At 30.1% G+C, this 23,150-nt stretch overlaps 1 protein-coding gene across 2 annotated transcripts; it reads left to right on the top strand.

Moving 5' to 3' along the window:
* Positions 1-28: 28 nt before the first annotated feature.
* On the top strand, positions 29-18,879 carry LOC132920544 (terminal nucleotidyltransferase 5C). 2 transcript variants are annotated; one of them, XM_060983018.1, is made up of 2 exons: positions 29-540; positions 15,202-18,879. In XM_060983018.1, the coding sequence occupies exons 1-2, from the start codon at positions 403-405 to the stop codon at positions 16,510-16,512; spliced, it is 1,449 nt and encodes a 482-aa protein (XP_060839001.1). In that variant the 5' UTR covers positions 29-402; the 3' UTR covers positions 16,513-18,879. The 2 variants fall into 2 exon arrangements, with proteins under 2 accessions (XP_060839001.1, XP_060839002.1); XM_060983019.1 differs by lacking the exon at positions 29-540 and adding an exon at positions 12,524-12,903.
* Positions 18,880-23,150: the final 4,271 nt, after the last annotated feature.

Below are 23,150 nucleotides of genomic sequence, written 5' to 3'. Positions count from 1 at the left end.
GTCGACCACAAGCTGCGCCAATCGAAGCCGTCGCCGCCGGTGAACAGCGCGGTGCGAGTAATCCGGACGTTTTTTTCAAACGAAAAAAAATCGACATCCAAGATAAAAGTTTGCCGATCGACGAGTGACGATCGTAACACTCGGAGTGTTGTACTTCATTGCAATTTTAATTTTCGTTATCGTCGCAACAAAACCCGTGTTCATCCCAAAAATTATTTTTTATGTTTTAATTAGTTAACCTTTTTCGTATTTGTTGTTTTATTTTTCCAAATCGCTCAACGATACTTTTATAAATTCAATTTATTTGATAATATAATCGAACCACACAACTGTAATCGTCGGCCGTCTTAAGCCTTTTTCCCCTCAGACCGACGTGCATCATTTCCATAAGAATATAATAATATGTGGAACGACGGTTATCATCATCACAGTTGCAACAGAAACGGTATCTGTTCCTTCTACAGAAGGAGGCATATCTACAGAGACTTTCAGTCGAAAATGAAATCCGTCGAACAGGGCACGCCGTTACCTATAATGCAGGTCAGTGTGACGTGTGACAATAATAATAGGATAATTATTAATTACTAATCAGTAAAATATATGTGAATGGCCGGCGGGTGGAGTATTGTTGTCGCGTAATGTATTAACATATTTGTATAAATGTCGGTCGTACACCATCGGCATGACCAAGTTTGGTTCGGTCCGGGGGCAGACCACCGCGGACCGGTTACGGTGACCGGGTCGTGTTGCGATTTACTTGGTGGGAGGTTAGTAGGAGTAGGCGTTAGTGAATAGTTTTCGCTTTCTTCTCCTTTTTCTAGCTTACAAGTTCTATTTGTGGTCCTGCAAGTCCGGGTTTTCACGTGTTTTCCTATATTATTATTTATTGATTATTATTTTAATCGCCACTTCAATAATATGCTAACGTTGTTCGTTCTCAAGTGAATAATAGATTGATATTTTAATTTTGAATTATTGTTTGTTTGTCGTTACCGTAGTTTTCAGTCGTTACGAAAGAATATATTCTTTTGTGTTATTATTTTATATTTTCGAGTGTCACGTCTAGAAATCTAGTCAGACCCTATCGAGTAACAACAGGTCACAATGACTACGACCGGTCACCGTTTAAGACCTTCACCGATTTCATAGACAATGTATAAATTATTAAAAAAAATACATTTCAAATAAGAATTAATTATATTATTTTACGTTTAGTAACGTCACGATCAACTAAATACCTATACATCAACAATTAATAATTTGAAATTATTGCTTCTCGGTGGTTGCCGGTTGGTGGTTCGTTCATAGTTCATATTATAATACCGTTGCAAAACTCACTGATATCAGCTGATGTATTTCAAATGTGATAAGAAAGTATGAGTCACATCGTGCTCGATTTAATATTTATGTTTCAATATTATATAAGTTGTAGTCTAATAATAATATACTGTACGAGTATACGTTTTCATATACACTCACAATGGAAATCCTATACATGGTTAGGTCATTTTTGATTGAAAAAGAAAAAAGTTATTTATAAATAGGTCAAATTGTTTTCAGTCTAGGTACTTACACAAATTTAAATAAAAATACTTTGCTGTGAATCCTTACCAAATTCTTACCTCGGGACTGCCTGTCTTAATCTACTTTTAAACTGGTGCACAATGCACCGCTAATGATATCTGAAGGTTAGGTGAAATTATCAACTCGGAAGTGGACATATTTTTAATTATTGTTAAACTATGATTAATGTGTTTTATTTAATTTAAATTCAACTTTTATTTTTAAATAAGCAGACTATTTATATCAACCATATTGTTTTAATATTTTACTTTTACAAATTATGTAAATTGTACATTATAATAAAAACAATATTAATAAATTTTTAAAAAAAATGTTGGAACATTTCTACAACCCTCTCCTTACTAACTGAAATGTTGGATTATTATGGGGGTCTTTTTTTCCAATAAAAAGTAAAGCTAGTCCTACCCCATAATATGTTAAAAATTCAACTTAGAATATTTTTCTACGACAATAATATTAGCATGTAATTAGCGTGAATTTACGTAACCTATTTCAACAACGTACGCCAAAAGCCTTATTTTTCCAATATTCTATTGGATAATAAGTCGGATTAGATTAATCTCATGCTGCCACTAAAATCCAATCTACGCACGCCTATGATGTTAAGTATTGAGTAATGTTTGTTATGGTTTAATTTCATGATTCTTGATTTGTATTGGAACTAATATTGTAATTATTTTACTTGACAGTTTTGTTAAATTTATTTACTAAATTACCATTACATAGCCACATAGGTAGTTAAAGAAGATTACATTTTTAATGATAAACTACTACACGTGGGGAAACTCGTTGGACATTTTGCACTACTTCCTGAAAGATATAATATGAGTATCTGTAATGGTTTAATTATAAATGTTTACTAATGCCTATTACTGTTTTTTTTTGTGAAGATTTATATTTTAATATTTTATTCACGAGTAAAAGGATTATTATCTACCAAGTAATACTTAATAGTCAGATAATATATATTTATAACAGTTATAACACCTTGTAAACTAAGTTGATTAAAATAATTATTGGAAAAAAGAAAAAGTATAAAATATAATTTAATATTTTCAATATGTCATAATTTTATTGGTTATTTTTTGTTCTTCCTTAATAGTTCAAATTAGGTAGTAAAAAAATTTAGACTCACATTTTTACTATCTTTTTTAATTCAACAAAATATAACGAAACTTACAAAACAGTTTTTAATTTTAAAAAAGTAGTAAGTATCTCATATTTTTCAAAATTATTGTCATTCATCTGCATTGAAAAATACGTAGTAAAAAAAATGAAGATTTCTTGACCTATCCACATAATATCATTCTTTATTTTATTAAATAGTATAATATTAGCTTTAAAAATCGTCAACAAAAGTATCCCAACAACCGTTATACATCAAAATAATTTTTCTTGTATAATTAGTAATTACTAGGTACACCAAAGCTGGCAGAATATTCCCAAATACGAGTTTTGTAATATTGATTATTCTGAATAAATAAAGACAGTATTGATAATTATTAGTAGTCTAGCTATTCATATCAATAATTAATATAACTTCTTAGATTATTTTTTAAAAAATAGTTTTGATTTACTGGTTAGCCAATAACTTAAAAAATATTAAATTAAATTAATTTTTTAAACTTTAAGAAGAAAATATACTTAAATAACTTATTTCGTCTTCTAATAAAAATTAAGCTAAAATTTGCCACGTAATTGCTAATATAATAGGTTTAGAATCTGCTGAAAAAACAACACAACAGCAATTTGTTGTTGTTGTTTTTTTTTTTAATTTAGCGACTAGTATAATATGAATATCGGCAACAAATTGGAAACTGCGTTTACATCGAGAATGTTAAATGGAAATATTTACTATATAAAATGTTAATGTTAACAACGTTATTGTTTGTTTAGGGTAGAGGGTACTGTTACTGTTATACTGCATAATAGTAAAAACAAGATTTCGTGATTTTATGGTTGTATTAGTTTCATTTATCTATTTTAAAAACACAAAAATGTTCAATATAAAAATGTTATACAATAAAAAATAGTTCGCTTAAGAAATTATTATGATATATATTTTATTAAAAAACTTGAATCAAAATCTAAAATTTTGCTTACGATTAGTATTAGACTTAACTTTTACATATTATACAGCAATAAAGTATTATCAACGTAGTCATGTAAATACTATATATTATTATTTATTAAAAACACAAAATATTGATTTTTAATGAATTTACATGCAACTGTTAAATTAGTTTGGAGGATAATTGTAATACCTATTAATAGATTTATATTTTCATTTTGAAGTTTTTGATTTTTATACTATTCAAATTATATGGAATCTATTATAGTCAGTTTGGTGTAGGCCAGGCATAACATACTAGAAAACAAAAAAAACATTTGAATTATTCTCAGTTCTATTTTTATAGATTGTTCTGTATAGACGTTAGTGTAAACTGTAAATACGTATATTTAGGTATGCCACTTAACCAATATTGCTATAGTAAAATTGGCAAATTATCGAGGGACAGCTATGAATATTATGTATTAAGCATACCTCATATGTTATTTAAACTACTATTTCATCAAATGCCATGACCTCTAATTTAGCTCAATAATATGAGTTAATCGATATTTTCTTAACATTTTAATAATTTTCTCTATTGTATTTGCCTACTTGAAAAAGTTCCAGTAGTTTAAAGTATAAGTTATTTTACATTGTAAGTTTAATCTTGGAGATAGAAGTAATACCTACTAAGTTTTTATAATCAATATTTTTAGATATAAGATAATAACTAGTATTAACATTATTTTTTATATTTTTATTTCTACTTTTTAATTTAAACATAATATTATATGTATTATAGTTCATCACATACTCCCTGTAAAAAAGGTTGTGTTGGGAAATGAGTACCTACAATTTAGATTGTTAGTTGATCAATCGATATGAAATCCATTTAAAATAATCATCATCTATACACCCTAAGTATTTGGCTGAGGTTACTCCGGATAAAAAAAAACAAATGAAATTTGTAGTATTACATTTCTACATTTTTTTTCCATTAGTTTGTACTGTTTATAGTTTAATTATAATTTTATCTGGTGTATTCAAAATTGATAAGATAAAAGGCATAAAAAGTGGATTTATTTTAACATTTAACTTTTTTTAGTATATTATAAGTATTATTTATTAACCACAGTAACCTTAAGTTTGCTTTCATTTCCACCTTAGTGGCTCAGTTCGATTATCACCATCAAAAAATAAATCTGCAAAATCTAATATTAGTACATTGTACATTATTGTTCATATCTATAAATAGTTATTACATATTTTATATAATTTGAAAACATGATATTATTATACGATTTGTGGTATACTATACTTGACTTAACACGAGTCACTTTTAATACTCATAAAACTACGGGTCAGACAATAGCCTGATCTAATGCCGAGAGGTTATCGGCTTCAAAAATGATACAGATGGGGTTGGGGTACATAATAATTTAATAAATAATATATTATTTAAAAAAATTAAAATACCGTTTTTATAATTATTTGAAACAATATACATATATATTTTTAATACTATTTACAATAATGATACATAATATTATAAGGTGCATAATATAAGTTAAATACGTTTTAAGAAATAAGAATAGATTTTTTAATTTATATTTCTATTAAATTTATTTGTCTATATTTGTTTTAATATAATGTACTATGTCCGTATTTTCGTTGCAGTAACACGGTATACGTAAAAACATTTACTAATTTCTAAGTATATTAAATATTAATACAAAAAACATTGTTCAGAGTATTAATTGTATAAAATATATAGGTAAGTTCTTCTATAACATTGTACAAAAGTTTCGCCTATGTTAATACTATTCATTTTTATTGCTTAAGGTCTAAGAAATAGGTATAATTTGAACCAATACCAAAATTTAGTACTTATGTAATTGTTTTCAATTTTTAAGTAATTCATTATGTAATGAATTTGAGATAATAATTTGTTAAGTGTTAAAAAGAAAAATTGATTTGTAGTTTTTGTTTTTCATCTATGTTATGAAATGTGGTAGTCTACACAATTTTATCCTGTCTATAGTCTACATAAACGCCAACCATCGTGTTTAGTTGAAGTAAACCTAAAATTGACGACGACTGGTTAGTTATAACTTATAAACTTACAACTTATAATTATTGATATAAAATAAATCACTTTTAAATTCATTATATTATATGATTATATGATTTATATTATAATCAGCTATGATTGATATTGTTTAAAAAAATATATATAAATCCTCATTTTGTAAAGAAAGTTTAATTTTGTATTTTCCCAGTAGCTTTTATAATTTTAACCGCACCTATAAACATATTATATTGATTGTTTACCTTGTATACTTATTATACTGAATCGTTCGAGACGTTCCACATTAGGCAAAAAAACGTAATAGCACGTTGTTTTTGGCAGATCTGTGTTGTACCCAATGACGCAGTAAGGTCATTCCTTCAGAAATTCGTTTTTATTCGCGGGACCTCGATTGTAATAAAATGCACGTAAATATCAGGTATATAGTACATTCTCTGTAGAGTTGATTTATTGCAATACGTATACTTAATCGAAAGTTTCAAAATTATTTCAAAGATAAAATTTTTACTAGAACAAAAATACTTATTAAATCAATCAGTTTTTGTAAAAATAGATCAATAAAACCTGAGGTTATTTATTAAAATTTAAATGTTAAATAAATTCTGCGATTTTCATTTATAAAAATAATACTATATAATTTGATGGTTTCAAAACTATTAAAACTAGGATATACGCCACCGGAAAGAAAACGGGTCATCTCCTTCCGGTTGACGTTCCATACAAGTTTTCCACCCACTACTTATACAGTTCCTTAAATTTATATTAACAATGAAAATACAACGGGGAAAGTATCATCAAAAGGTTTAAATGAGTTTTATTTTCTATGACGCCTACGCATATTTTAGATACCCAACTCCATATTTGATAACAATGTTCGACGATAACATTTTCGATTTAAGCTAAAATATTCAACATAAATTAACTCATCTTTATATTTATTGTACTTAATCATAATATAAACAAAATTGCATGACGATATAAAAACATAATGTAATTTGAAATATATCCGGAAAAATACGTGGCTAATTGCTATTGAATTTTTTTTTCTTTAATTCAAATTCATGAAATTAAATATTTCATGTTTAAATTATAGAATATCCTTATGCAACATTAAATATTCATAGGAGATAGTTGCAATAATAAAAACCTTTACCACCAATTACATCAATTTTGAGCCGCATAGTTAGCATGCGTTTAACCGCCGATTATACACGGGTACTGTTCAGGTATTTCGAGGCCGTGGCCATTCTCTCTTGAAAGACTAAACCACTACCCTGACATTGGTTCTTTATATTATAATAAAATAAATATAATATATTTTAGTTTTTCTTCTATTTCTTAAAAATTAGTGGTATATTTTAAATATTAATATATATATTACGTGTATTATGTATAATCTATATTATAATATAATATCATATATCATATATATAAGTTCAAAATACATTCTATGCAATATTTAATGCGTTATGTTTATTTAAGTTGGGAGTGATCGGAGATTCAGATTAATAAACCGTTCGCATATTAACTCGAACGCATGATTGTGTAATAACGCACGTTCTCCCGAAGACCTTGGTGGACACACTCTCCCCCACAATTAATCGACGGAGGAGAACCACCTTAAATGTTACCGTTGCGACGATACCAAACAGTTTTCTTTAAATGACCTAGCATGAGTCACTTTTTAGTTGTTGACAATAGGTTCGATTGAATCTAATAATTCAGTTTACCACCTACCTATTTAGTAATTTATTTGTTCTGCAATCTTAGGTTTGCTGATGTATTTTTATTAAATATATGGGATAATAGATATAATATACAATTTAAAATAATTAATAATGATACCTATACTGGTTAAAAAATCAGAAATTAAACATTTTAACATTAAAATATTGCAAAATTATTTTTATACGGGTATAAGTTTATTTATTTAATAAAATTACATTTTTTGACGCTTATACTAATTAATAATTTTACTTAGATAATACACATGCTTTGTCGAAAAATAAAATATTAATGTTTAAATACGTATTATATACGTACTTTTATTTAAATGTATTATTGCTTACAAATATAATCATTAAATATTAATATTTTGGTCTATTTGATTCTAATATGTTCATCATTGGAAATCGATCAATTAATATTTGTATTACTGTACATGTCATCAACTGAAGCATCTCAATTCTCATAGTTTAATAAAGTTCTGCACTCCGCGTATCCTTTGCCATGTGACTACTAACAATGATTATTATTGTATTGTTCTCATCTAATGTCTTAATTTTGAGAAAACAAGCTTATATATAGGGTTATTATGATTAGGTATTTTAATAATCTTCCTCTTCTTAAACAATAATAAGTTTAAATATTTTAATGTACAAACAAGCATAATATTAAGTTTTTATACTCATTAATTTATTTTAAAGCAATTTTTACTAATAATATGTTATATTTTTGTAGAATACATATTTGTGTAAAAACGTACATATAATTTTAATGAAAATAAATTTAAATTAAATTCTATATTATAAATTTTGTTCCGGCATATTGGTTTGGGAGTTTGGACTGCACTTTAAAACTATATTTTTGTGTAATATATATATATATATATATGCACTATATAGACGTATATTAGTGTATATACACAATTAAAATTATTTAATATCTATTTTAGTCTTATAGAACATATCCCACTTAATATTTCCAAATCTATTTTTAAGGCACTTCGATTAAATTTCAGAAATATTTTTGTCCATTATGTATGTATTAAGTATCAACTGTTTCCATTATGTATTAAGATATGGATTAAATCATTAAAACTTAAAAGTGTAAAATTAATATGCATTTTTATTTTTGTTCAACCGTGTGTTATTACTTATATTAATTATTATTATTAATGTTGTATGGTGTGGATCACCCATTTTTTTACATTTAAAATTTAAATTACTGGCAGATTGGATTTATTTATATGGAAACTGATATTACGTTAATAAATAATAAAGATTCTTAATCCCATTAGGAATTCCAATCCCTAGAGGAATGTTTTGGTTGATTCTTTTTATTTTATTTAATCTGACAAACATAATTTAGATTCTAAACGATTTACTGAATAGGACAATATTCGATTTTTCTTAAGCTAATAAATAAACAATCTGTTACCATTCGAAAAATATCTGAATATTTCAAAATAGTATTCACTAATATATTTTTATTACTTACTCATATTTTATTATTTTATTTTAAAAACTTGTTAGACTCAAAAAAAAAATTATTTTATAATGTGCTTATTAGATGACAGTGATAAAAGTATGAATATAAAACCATTTTTGTTTTATCAGTATTAAAGTTATTTATTTTCTTTGAAATTCTTTTTTATAAGTAAAAACAATCGTTAAGAAAAGTGTTAGCGTTAGGAATATTAGTTAAGCAATTAATTAATTTTTTTTTCTGAAAGATATTTAAAGGTAATCTAATCTAAATGACCCAAATTTATGTTTCCCCTTAAGAGTAGTTCAAAAAATAATGTGATTGTTTTTATTATTCCTAGGTATTTTATTGGTAACTATCAACCTGGTTTTATTTTTGGTCGAATTCATAAATATGTGAGTGAAGTTCACTAGGTGAGATAAAAGAATTTGTGTTTGACATTTCAACCTTGAGAACTATATTAGAACATTATTATGCAACGGTTACTAACTGAAAACAAATTATTAATATTATGATTACTGATTAGTCTGTGAAATGTTTTGATGTCCAATATTCTTCAATTTTTAATGTTTAAAATTTTTTTTTTGATATTTCTAACTTGTTAGTAAAAAATTCGAATCATATATTACATGGAAAATTGTTAGGTATATGCTTTTTAGATTTCCTTAAATTTCAGTATATTTCTAAAATACTTAAATAAAATGTTCACATTACATAATATAAATTATAATAAAGAAATTTCTACAGTTACATTATAGAATTTGATCTTATTATAATCTTACAAGAATTTACTATTTCGTTTCGAATTTCGAATTTTAATGTTTGTAGTTGATTTTAAAACTTATAATAGATAACCAATTATTATTTGATTTTTATTCTCATATTTATAAGTGTACCAAAATGTAACAAAAATAGGTATTCAAGTAATTGTGTACCACATTAAAAAATTGTATACATTTTGCTTTATGCAAATCAAATTATTGCTTTAGAGCTTTATGACACTGTTAAATGTTTACATAATTTTATATTAATTCAGTTATAATTGCATATAAATACATTAGGACTTTTTGAAACTCTTAAGCAATATTAATGGTATGTTTTGTAAATTAATCCTAGTAATACCAATATTAAACATACAAATAGCTGTACAGAAATTTTTTGTAAATAATCATTTTTGAATAAAAATTGGTACAATTTTTATATATAAACAAATCTGAATTGAATAGCTAATATTCGTTGATTAATCATTATTACTCTACAAAGACATTTTTAAATTAGGGTTATCGAATATAATGAGTAGCAGTAATATTATGAAACGTTTGAAGATTTAATTAAATTAAATTTGGCCTGATTACTCGTGTAAAAGTATCATCACAAATCATTTTAAATATCTCATGTTTGAAATTCTGAACAGATGATTTAATGTTTACCAATAAATTTAAATATAAATCTATTCATATATCAAAAATTATCAAATTTGTTTTGAGTACTCGTAAGGCGTTAAATAATTGTCTATTCACACGTTTTATATATAATAATTGGTTATCCCCTCCCTCAATTTAGAAATATATTCACTTGTGTTTGATATTAAATATTTCATAAAGTATCTATCAAAAATATTACATTTAAAATTAGTGTTTTTTTTTTTTATTAGATTAAGAGGCTATTAATTATTCGTTGAAATTATTATCATTTATTTTTAACTTATTACTTTTAGTAGTACTAAAGTACTTATAATCTATATAAACTACCGTATTTTTAATGGTTATTATTATGATCTTGTAAAATGTATCACTAACATGAGCTATGGAAGAAATATTTTTAATTAAATAATATGGGTTTAAATAATTTTAGGGGATCTACAGCAGCCACAAAATGATTATAATTATTTTATATAATTAATTAGACAAATGTTGGATATTTAACATAATATATATTTTATTTATTTAAAAAAAGTAGCATTTTGGGTTTTTGTGTAAATTAAACAAAGGAAAAAACAATAAAGTATTCATCGCTGATCAAGAAATTCAACAAAACCAATATTATAATAAATCAAGTTCAAAATGATTATAATATAGAGATAACAGTTGAATAATAAAGAATTAATGCAAATGCACTTTTAAGGAATTTTGGAATATAGCTCCCGACCCGAATGTTAGTGTTGCCTATGGACTATGACGTAGATCTCGTCGTTCAAATGACGTCATATCGCCTGACGCCCACGCTACTCCCGTTGGCGTCAGACCATTTGGGATTATAATAAAAAAAAAAGGAAGGAATACATAAACCACCACTATCCCTCTTCATCCCTTTTCATTCCTGTTCCTCCTTCATTAAACGAAGCGCATTTTTTATGCTTACGTCACTATTTTCCCTATATTCCGTCTTTTGTAATATGTATTCAAAAATACTGTAGGTAATGATTCAATTTTTTTAAATATAATACACATGAATACAATATGATGTTGGTTAATAGTACCATGATGGTTTGATAAATTATAAAATAACCGTGTGTGACCTTTTTAACCTAATACCACGATACCACATAAATTGACTGCTGAAATAAGTAACAAACCAAGTTTTATCCAAAATAATCTTAGATTACATAACTCAAAATTTGTTTTAATCCCAATAATACAATTTGTATAATTAAAAATCAATTGTTTATGAGTTAAAAAAAAAATGAATTGGGATATCTTTAATATATAATACTAAATTACATAAAATATTATAAATAATTTTGTATTGACATAAAGTTGTGACGTAAATTAATGTTCAAAATTTGCTTTTAGCTATAATAACTACCTATTACAATTTTTTATAGTTTACCTACTTGTTTTGATTTAAAAACATTTTATTTTAATTATATAGGTACCTATAAGTAGACTCATCACGAAGACGAATAATACTAAATCGTTAAATCATTAACTACGTTTAAGTCGTTGCGTTTATGATAAATTATAAATTATAATCGGTGCGATTACGCGGCATTTGTTAATAGATTTACAAAGGGCCTCCCCCTGGTAGAAGTTTTATTTCAAAAAAAGCAATACAAATATTTATAATACATTATAATATCATTTTGAAATTCTAATTATTTTATATACAAAGTCGAGTTTCACAGATCAATTGGTCTTAACCCCGTTAACCCGTTTTTACTCCCTCAACCACCCTATTCACACCCACGCCCACGATAGATAATTATTATATAGTCGCCGCGTTTTACGATGGGTAGCCGCAGCTGTATTGTACTAGACAGTGCCTGCCGTTGGCGTATAAAACGGTAAGACTTATCTAGTAATTAGATATACGGCTGGTATTTATTTTTTCTGGCATCGCCGCTCTACCGTTTCGCCTTGCCCTTTGGACGATATTTTTAGACCGTACGCGGTAAACACCCGCGTGGCCGGCACCGTTCGGTCGCCGGCAGAGATTCGTGTACAATAATTACCGGTCCACACGGTAAATACCAAACGCGTCGGTGGCGGTAACCCGACCGAGTGCGGTGGTGGTGTCGCTGTCGTCGGCACTGCATTTGGTGGGAGGTGGGGATCAGCGCGCGGGTCGTCGCCGGCGACGACTGATCGCGAATCGGCCGTACCGCGGCAGTAGTTCCGTTTCGTTTGCGGTGGCCGATCGTTGCGTTGTGTGTGTGCGCCCTCCGGTCCGCTCGTCGCCAAGTAGCCGCTGCTGCTGCTACTGCCGCTGCCGTGTCGTCGCTGACTCGTATTTTTACGTGTTCCGCCGCCGTCAGTGATCCGAGCCGCGTGTGGTGCGTTCATCAAATAGACGTTATTTTTGCCGATCAAAAACAGCTCACCACCGCGCACCGGTGCAGGAGGAGGTAGAGTTTGAGAACATTACTCTGTTTCTTCTCGAAATCGTGCAGTTCACGCACGCCAGAAGCCGCAAAGACGACGCCACAGGGACTGGGTCGCTTAGTATGATGGAAAAAGACTTATACCTCAAAGTACGACGATTTACGATTTTTGTTTTTTTTTACATTTTCATATTCACGTCTCTTGCAAATTTTAAATTAAGTACAAAGTAATTAAATATCATATTATTTTTGATATGCATCCATTCATCGAAATATCCGCGCACGCGGTGTCCCTCCGCCGCCGCCGCCGTCGAACGTTCGCGAATTCGTACCGTTCCCACAGGGCTTTTCCTCTTCCCTCTACCCCGCAGGACGCGCCGCGTATAGAATGTTCCAGAAGGTTCGTCGCCGCCGCGCCCACGGTAAGCGAGCAGCTGCTGCTCTCGGATAAAACCTCGTCCTCGCCGCCTGCCGTGAATTTTTTCGTTTTCGTCGGTTTATCACCACGATAATAATAACAACAATAATATTATACTTGCAGCAGTATTGATATCTCGCTGCTTGATACTATAGTATTCTTGAATAATAATATTAACATTATCTACGTGTGTGTGACATGTTTCGTTTTATAAACGGATCGTGAATGGTCGATATTTTTTTTCCCGTGTTTTATTTTATCGGTTACCGGAAATTCGATTACGGCGATAATATAATCGGACCATATGCGAAGGTCGCGTGTAAGTGCCTTACCATGTTTTTTGTATTTTCGTGATTTTTCCGTTATCTATCGTTGAAATGTCAAAAAAATAAATTAACAAGTTTGATTAGAAGAGCCCATCGATTATTATAATTATTAAAAACGTTTATACTGTATAAAATAGATGTATAATATATTGTCTTGATTTAAATTAGGTAGGCATTTATTCTGTTCAAAATCCTTTTTTTTTATAGCGAGTATGCAGATTGTATTCCTAATTCGTTAGCTGCGTAATTTTGCAAACATAAGGTTGTTTACTGCAATTTACATATTGTATATTTAGGTAGGTACTACGATCGTGATAATATATCAATAATTCAAACGTTGACCAAAATAAAATCTGTATTATTGTCGTCCTTGACTCTTAATGTGCTCGCTATAGGTCGATGGAGCACAATGGTCCAGATTTGTCAACGTAATTCTTCCGTTCGATTTATAATTTTATAAAATTCGCCTCAATGTTGGTAAAAACATCACTGTTGTTTAAAATATTCGTTAATACCTCTACCTGTCTGTTATTTATAAATTAAAAATCGTATTGTTTACGATGTTGTCGGTCTAAACAATAAAATGGCAAGTAAACAATTTGCTGAAAAAATTATGAATTATTGCAGCGTATTGTTATATTGGTTATTTTTATAATATTTTATAGTGTACCTATATTATGCGTTATTGCATTTAAAAAAAAAAACAATACATGATTTCGACGTAATAATAATCTTATGATTCCGCAATCGCTTCGACGTTTTGTCGGGCACCACTCGTCACGATTTGTTGGTGGAAAAAATATCTGCCAAATCTGTACGCGTGTCGACTGATCGGTACGTCACCGGACCGATCGTATTTTTTTTTTGTTTTTCGTCGATCTGAGCAAACGCAAATTTCGGTTGACGTTGCTGTAACGTCATCACGCGCATCATTCTCTGCGTATTTGATCGTCACGGTCTGTCATCGTAACAAGTATTATAGTTGTTGGTAACCTACACCGCTAACCGTGTGTCGCCGGCGGTGTGCAGTGTGCACAGCTGCTGTGCCTATAGTCATTCGCGGACTCAACGCCGATCGTTGTCAACACGACGTGCGTAAACACGTATCGTTAATAAATATGTGAACCAACGCGTATTACAGTTTTCACGCTCGTCTAGCCCGGGGTTATAGCTACGTCTTCTGTCGGGTGGCTTTTTTCGTATTTTGATTGGCCGTGGTAATCATATGGTATTATTCATTAACCATGCGGTCCATCGGAGAATTTTCCGAATTGAATTTTTTTTTTTGGAGTTTGACTTTTGGACACGTTAGACGAAAACATACCCGTGAACCCGCCTTACACCTGTCGGTTTCAGTTTAATACGTCACCAGTATTGTTTGTTGTACCTGTAGTTAGTACGTGTTGTGTGAGGTTCGACGACTCGACACATATGGCAACGCACATGCTCCACTCGGGCGATGATTTCGAAATCGACCTTTCTTACAGTAGTATATATTACAATAGTGTAACGTCGACCTTTGTTCGTTTGCCCTTGAACAACCCACTGTTCAATGATGTAACATACCTACTTATGTGAATCGCCTTTAAGCCGTTGTCGCCGTGTGGTTAAGGTTTACACACCGCAATTACATGTTATTATATTTTATAAATAGGTGTTTTCTATTCGATTCGGTTAACCGTAACTGTGTGTTTTTTTTTACAGAACGGACGTCTAAACGTTTCGACAGACCTCAACCACGTGCGACCCGCCGCCATGTTATCCACGTGCGATGGTGGCCATCGCGGAGCCGCCGCCACCCCGGGTGGCCGCGCACAACAAACCGATCTCAGCCGCCTGGCCGTCCTGAGCTACGAACAGGTGGCCCGACTAAACGACGTGATGGACGAGACGGTCAGCATCCACGGCCGTGGAAATTTCCCCACGCTCGAGGTGCGCCTTCGCGACTTGGTGGCGATGGTACGCGACCGACTGCGCGCTCAAGCAGCTCCTGAGGACGACGACGTTGCGTTCCCGACCGAACGGTCTGCGGCACCGTCGCCGGACGCCGACGACACGTGCTTTCAAGTACGGAGTATTAGACTGAACGGCGGGGCGGCTTCGCACGTGCTGACCACAGACACCCAGCCATACAACGACCTGGACCTGATATTCAACATCAGCCTGTCCGGGAACCGGGATTTCGACCGCGTCAAGTCGGCTGTGCTCCGGGCACTGGTCGATTTGCTACCGGAAGGAGTCAGCCGCAAGAGGATGACGCCGTGCAGCATCAAGGAGGCATACGTGAGCAAAATGGTCAAGGTGAACAAGGACGGCGACCGGTGGTCGCTTATATCACTGGGCACGTTGCCGGGCCAGCGGAACGTCGAGCTCAAGTTCGTCGACCGAATGAAGAGGCCGTTCGAGTTCAGCGTCGATTCGTTTCAGATCGTACTCGACTCGCTGCTGCTGTTTTACGAGTGTTCCAGCGGTGTGCCGATTAGCGAGAGCTTCTACCCAACCGTAGTCGGCGAATCCGTGTACGGTGACTTCCGGGATGCCATGTATCACCTGGAGAACAAGCTGATAGTCACCAGGAACCCCGAGGAAATCCGGGGCGGCGGGCTGCTCAAGTACTGCAACCTGTTGTTGCGCAACTACGCGCCTGACTACGACGGTGACGGCACCAAAAAGCTGGAGCGGTATATGTGCTCCAGGTTCTTCATCGACTTTTCTGATATACACCAGCAGCGCGCCAAGCTGGAGAACTATTTGAAAAATCACTTTTGCGCGCCTCAAGAGGAATATATGAAGCTCCAGTACCTTAACGTGCTGAAACAGGTGGTTGAGGAGAGCACCGTGTGCCTGATGATACATGAAAGGCATCAGACGCTGTCGCTGATCGCCGAACTATCGTGGCGACTGATGGCCGGTCAAGGCATGTACTACTATTACCATCCACATCCACAACCGCAGCTGACCATGTCCATCGGACACCACAGCCAATTGCCGGCACAACTACATTGCCCTTCATAAGTGTGTTTGAATTTGATTTTTTTTAAATTTTATTATTATTATTAATTTTTTTTAGAAAAATGATACGTTTAACAATTTAACAACAAAATGTTCATCATATTATGTTATTATATATATACATGATCTCTAAAAAACAAGTCTCTCGCACTCTGCCTCGCCCGCAAGCCGCCCCCTCCATCTCAACAATTTTTTTTTTGACACCCGCGTAACGGCGCCGACCCAGTGAACAAATTTTCACGTTTGTATATTGTACGTACGACTTGAACGATTTATCTTTAAATGTCTGTTAATTTATTTAAATTGTTGTCTAATATATTATGATAACGCATTCGAGTTTTACGTACGTTTTCCGTTAATAAAAATGTATTAGGCTTTTTAGTCTTTATAAAGTTGAACAAAAAAAAAAAAAATTATACTTACTTTCATTACGTACTTAATTGGCTACAATTTATTTTTTGCGTTTTGGCAGCCATCGTTGACTATTACATATTATTATATATATTTATATCGTATGAACTAAAAGAGGAAATACATTCTGCAGTATACAGAGCGGAACGGTCGACAAATGAAACACCAAATTTGTTATTATATTATTACTTTTTTTTAATCCAATATTAAATTTACAAACAAAATAATATTAATATATATTCATACATGTATCTATAATTTGGTAATACACTAGACGGTTAATAATATTGTATGCATTTTATCGCACACGTCTTGTAATAATAGAGTTCAAATCGATCCTCAAATTCTATCATGATTAAATTTTTTATATCCTAAGAAAAAATATTTGGGCTCGAGTATGAGAGACTTATTCTTATTATTTTCTTTTTAATATATTTGTATATATAATATACACACATACAAACACACCAACACGTGCATACTCCGTGCAATTTCAAAAATTTGTTGTTTTACTCGAAATTAAAAATGTTATAATATTATATCACGCGTTTGTGATAATATCTCGATCGGTGAGATTGTGCGTATTGCGGGGAAAACATTAAACTAAAAAAAAAAAAAAAAATACAAAAATACAAAATAAATGATATGAACCGGTTGTATTAAGCCGAAGTTTTTAAATCGTATAATTATAATATATCATTCTTATATAATATTATTAATTGTCTCCCTTACAAATATTGTGTGTGAAGTTAATCTTTTTTAATTAATTAAACTCTCCACTTCCCCCCTCAAAAAAAAATTAAAAAAAAAAAAAAAACAAAAAAATTTTTAATTAAATTAAACATCTTATTTATAACATTGCATTGTTTGTAATAAACATTCCGATTTTTAAAACGTGTAAATAATTATAAATATTATAATATTACGTCGAGGAAACACATTTACGAAAAAAGATGAACATCGTCTTGACGCGCGCACGCACCATCTCTCTACTATAGTCTGTAAACCACACGATTATTAAAAAAAAAACATCAACAGTTTTTCGTTTAAAGCGCGTACACTACTTGATAAATATGGATTATAATATAATTATTATATTATCCATATAATATCACGTGTGTACCGCAAGTTATTACAATTTATTTTATATGAAATATGCATAACATAATAATCGTTTATTTATATATTTTTTTTTTTATATATAAAGCTTCCAATCCAGTGTTTGTTCAGTATTAAAACTTTAAAAAAAAACTATGTAAAATTATTTTAAATATATTCATCTAACGTCTTTTTATCGAGCAATTCTGAATGTCCTAGAGTTATACAATGTTGTGATATTATTATGTCAATCTATTATTATTATTAATTATTATATTATAATCATCATTATATATTATTATTATATAAATATATATTATTCTTATTATATATTATTGTTATTATAAACTTAATGTAATTTTCTTCTTAAATTATGTTTTTATTGTATTATCGTCTGTGACGATATATTCTCGGTTATTGTCCGTCTACCGAGATTTGTACGTAGTACGTACGTACTATAATTTATAGGTACACATCTTCCAGTAATAATAATATTATATAATTATTATAATTGATACCCTTCCCTTTTTCTTTTGTTATATAATTACCAGATTGGCGTTTAGAGTGAAACCACAAAAATACGCACTGTTTGTAAAAAAAAAAAATGTTTATATAAAAATAATAAGGCTGACGTCTTTTTAAGTTTTTCTCTTTTACGATATTATGTGTTAATGAAAAATTTAAAAGTATATTGATGATATTTTACATATATTCAAAATATTGTTACGAAAAAGAAAACCATTAGCGTTAAATCATTTTTAAATAAAAAAGAATATTTTAATTATTATTAGATAGTCTTTGTTTAGTGTACTATGTAATAATATTTTAAATAAAAAATAAACCATTTTATTTGTGTAATAATTATTTTTTGTTGATTTATTGAATTATTTTACATTTATATATGTTTCCTTGTATACCTACGTATTGTTCTAAAATAATAACTAATATTTCATGTCATCGTGCGCAACCGTGATTTTCGGTTATAAAAGGTATAGTGTTTTTGTATCGGTCTTATAAACAGAACGAAACACATTTTTTTGTGTGGCCCGATCTAAGGGTGGTATCATGAATTCAAGATATTGAATTCAGTCTTTGGTCAGCGAAAAAATATATGGCCAGAAAATCGTTAAATCCTCCGCTGAAATTATCGGGTAGGTACTAGGTACTACTTGTACAAGTGTGAAATGGAGAGGAAGCGCATATTATTATATCTTGTAAGTTATAAGTGTTATAACTATTTATTTTATCGTCTGCGGAATGAAGGTAAACCCACGCAAGAAAATTCCGAATTACTGTATACGAGTATACGGTGTGCATAGGCGGAGGTTTAGTAGAATTTAGTGCTTACATTTCTATATTTAAGTACCTAAAGCTTGCAAATTCGTGTTATTTCAACACGTTTATAAATATTTTATCCTCTACTAAACGTTTATATTTTTTTAGCGAGTGGGTGCCACGTTAGTGTTTACCAAATTATCGTGTAGTGCAGCAGTATAAGTTTAGATAGATGGGTAAATATAAATTTAATTTTCCTTATATCAAACTTGTATATTATTAAAAAATAAAGTAAACAACAACAACTTCCTACCCACTGCAGTATTGGATTTTAAAGGTTTGATAGATATGTGGTGGGGGCGTGGGGCTCAAATCGCGTGACTTGATGAACTGATCATGTCGAAACAAATTACTAAAATAATAGTAATATTGACTTCTATATTTTAAACTATAAAATATTATATTGCTATTACTGTAAATAGTAAATACATTTATTTTGCAATTCAATTTTTGCCTTTAAAGGATCTTTCTTTTTTTATTTTTATTTGTAAATTAAAAATAACATAACATTTTTACAAAAAATATATATTATAATATTGTGTCGAGTACAAAAACTTGTTTCCCCTTCTCCTTGCCATATTACTCTGTTTATCTGAACTGTAAATGCATAAAAAAAACTATTCAGTACTTTATACTCAATTAAAATTGTATGCATTTTGAAATATTCTGACTAAGATTGTTAAACTTAACCGATAAAAAAATTTATTTTTCTTGTAAAAGTGAAAACGACGTGTGTCTCATGAATACTTCATGCTATATCTAACCTGCCTTAAACGATTCATATATATTTTTTTAATGTATAAAAATTGTCTTTTAAAACGTACCTATTATAGTTATATTAACACATATTATGGTACACACAAATTGTTGGGAGGAAGGAAGGTACTGCAGCATGATGTGTCGTCCCGTCTTTCAAACATTCATAATACATTTTCATTCAGCAGAATAAATTTTGTGTTGGTTTAATCGAAAGTGATCGATTCGATAGGTTATTAAAGTTTTTAATAACTGCATATTTAATATTTATATAGATCTAAGTACTACATAGTACATACACGATTCCACATGATTTTTTGTGCAACGTTGCCATTACATTTGTTTGCTCTCATTATTATAAATTATAATACGATAAGTTCTACAATATATAAAGTCTAAACTAAAATATTAAATAGATAAATGTCTATTACACAAAATACTATATGCACTAATGTAGTAATGTACTTAGCATTTAGCAATAATATATTTATTTTTATATTTTCTGGTATGGCAACGTTGCATTTAAAATCATTTAGAACCGTATACCTATAAAAAAAAAAAAATTTGCGGAATCGTGTATCGTGTATGTATACCGTATACGATAATCAGTATAGGCACCTATAAATGTTTATTAAAATCTATATGATTCGACAATTTTGAGAAATAGTGTTGTTGTTAGCTAAATATTTTAGTGAATTTCAATCATCAAATTTAAAGGTAAGAATATAATAGTATTGAGTATCCCGTACCTAACCTTTTGTTGATAATTAAATTGTTGAGGAATATTATGAGCATTTTAAAATTGTAATATTTTACATGGTAATATAATTAGGGGTCTTGAAAGTTATAGAATTAATCAATAATATAATGCTTTATATTATATAATAATATTATGTAAATAAAAATTCTAAAACACGCAAACAATTTATTAATATACACAGTGGCGCAACCAGAGGGGGGGGGGGGTTAAGGGGTTGTAACCCCTTCCGAAATTTCATCGAGGCCTAATATAATAACTTATGTATATAATATATTGTAATTATGTACCCTCCCCCTCGAAATTTTTTTCTAGTTGCACCACTAAATATACAAAACATAATATAAAACCTTTAAATTATTTAAGAGATAACGGTGTATTACCACTAGAAATATATAAAAATTATAAAATAAATAAAAAAATTTATATACTTACCTATAAATTAAAAAATGCCATTTTTTACCCTAAAATGTAGATACAAAATTCTAAAAATGGATGAATTTTAAATTTTAGTTTTTAATTTTACCATTGTAATGGATTTTAGTCATGGTCAAATATAAATTGAAAACATGTAGAAATTACTAACTTAACCTAAAATTTCCGAGCTATTTTTGTGTAATTTTTGATTATTTTTTTTCAAAATTGATTGATTAATTTGTGTATTATAAATTATAATATCATAGGTAGTCCTATGTTATCTAAGAGTAAGATAAGATACTTACATAGAAATTACTTGTTTTATTTTTCAAATAAAATAAAATTATATCTACTTGTCTAATAAGTTTTGTGAAACCGGGTCATTAGTATTTTTATATTTTATTGTTTTTAAATAACTTGTTATTTATTTAGTTTACTCACTAACCTGTCCAGGGGAGCCAAGAGGCTAAACCTCCTAGTGATACATCACACATACACCTATTAAATTACCTATTTTTTTTTTTTGAAATTTATAATTGGTTTGTTTGTTATATTATTTATATTATACTGTATATTGTAGTGATTATACCATAATTTATACAACACAAATATATATTTTATATTTATATGAGATTGTTTAACAATATAAGCCCAATTAATAGACTTTTGATATGTAGAAGGTACATAATTATCTGATGTATAAAAATGTAAAGATAAATATTTATGAGAGAATAGTGGCGTACATATAAATGAATGGAAATCTACCTCCCCAAATCTTCACTGGATCCAATCCGAGATCCGACCAATCCCGATCTGATGATGGTATTTAATCCGAATCGACCCGAATCGATAAAAATGTTCTCTGGTTTAAGTTGACCTGATATTTTTTTTAACGGATAACTATTTACTATTTACCAATAGAAAATTTAACTATTGCATAATAGTATGCAATGGATAGTTCGGTATGGATTTTCATTGTAGGTATATCTACATCATATACACTGATTTATCATTAAATTCAAATTTAATACTTCCGTTATTACAATGACCTTCTCAATAACGAAGTACTTGGAAACTTACTATACACAGCAAAGCTACTTCTCTGGTTTTTTAATTATAATAATAGAATATTCAATATGTAACTTAAATGTAATCTAAATATACTTTTTACTTACAACCGCTTGGTCTTGATTCTGTCCTAAATCTGAATAATATGGAAAGGGAATTTGCATATTTTCATAAATTTTTAATTTACACGTAGGAGCATCGTAGTTTTGGATCATTTATAAGAACCTACATATTTTACATTCTTATTATTCGTATACAAGAATTTACATAATATGACTCATAATACGAGAATATTTTTGTTCTGTAAGAACTTACGTATACCTCTATATTATGTCTCCGTGTGGTAATCGTAATATTCGCCCAAAAATACAATCCCTTTGGATTTCACGTAGTGTCGCACACAGACACGCACCGATGATGGTCAATAGGTCTGTCCACTCTGTCCGCCTACGTTGTATCAAAACAACAATTCTTTAAATTTTTATTTACGATGTGAATTGTCGTTAAAAATTCTTAACATGAAATGAAGTATCCGCCTAGCTATATATTATAACGCCCAAAGACGACCCGTCGGTGCTGCCGAATTTCCAAGGTTGAAAACTCTATAGATTATAAATTATAATGCCAAAATACATTCGACGTTGTTGACTGTTGTCATCGTCACCGATTGCCGCGCGATCGTTCGTATTACCTACTATAATATGACCGTGCGCGCGATGTTAACTATCGTTTTTTAGAGATAAAATGTTTTTCTCGCTCGAGGTAATCGTGTTTTTATTTATTCGTTGTCCGCGTTACT

This window comes from Rhopalosiphum padi, chromosome 2 (assembly GCF_020882245.1).
Source record: "Rhopalosiphum padi isolate XX-2018 chromosome 2, ASM2088224v1, whole genome shotgun sequence".
In the NCBI taxonomy this organism is placed as follows: Eukaryota; Metazoa; Arthropoda; class Insecta; order Hemiptera; family Aphididae; genus Rhopalosiphum; species Rhopalosiphum padi.
Note: the sequence above shows the minus strand (reverse complement) of the source record. Positions and strands in the feature narration are given on the sequence as shown.

What these genes read in the sequence shown, in the direction of transcription:
- LOC132920544 (XM_060983018.1), top strand. Translation starts at nt 403, where the DNA reads ATGTGGAACGACGGTTATCATCATCACAGTTGCAACAGAAACGGTATC. An exon ending in CGCCGTTACCTATAATGCAG is followed by an intron (nt 541 to 15,201) that starts GTCAGTGTGACG and finishes TTTTTTTTACAG; the next exon opens with AACGGACGTCTAAACGTTTC.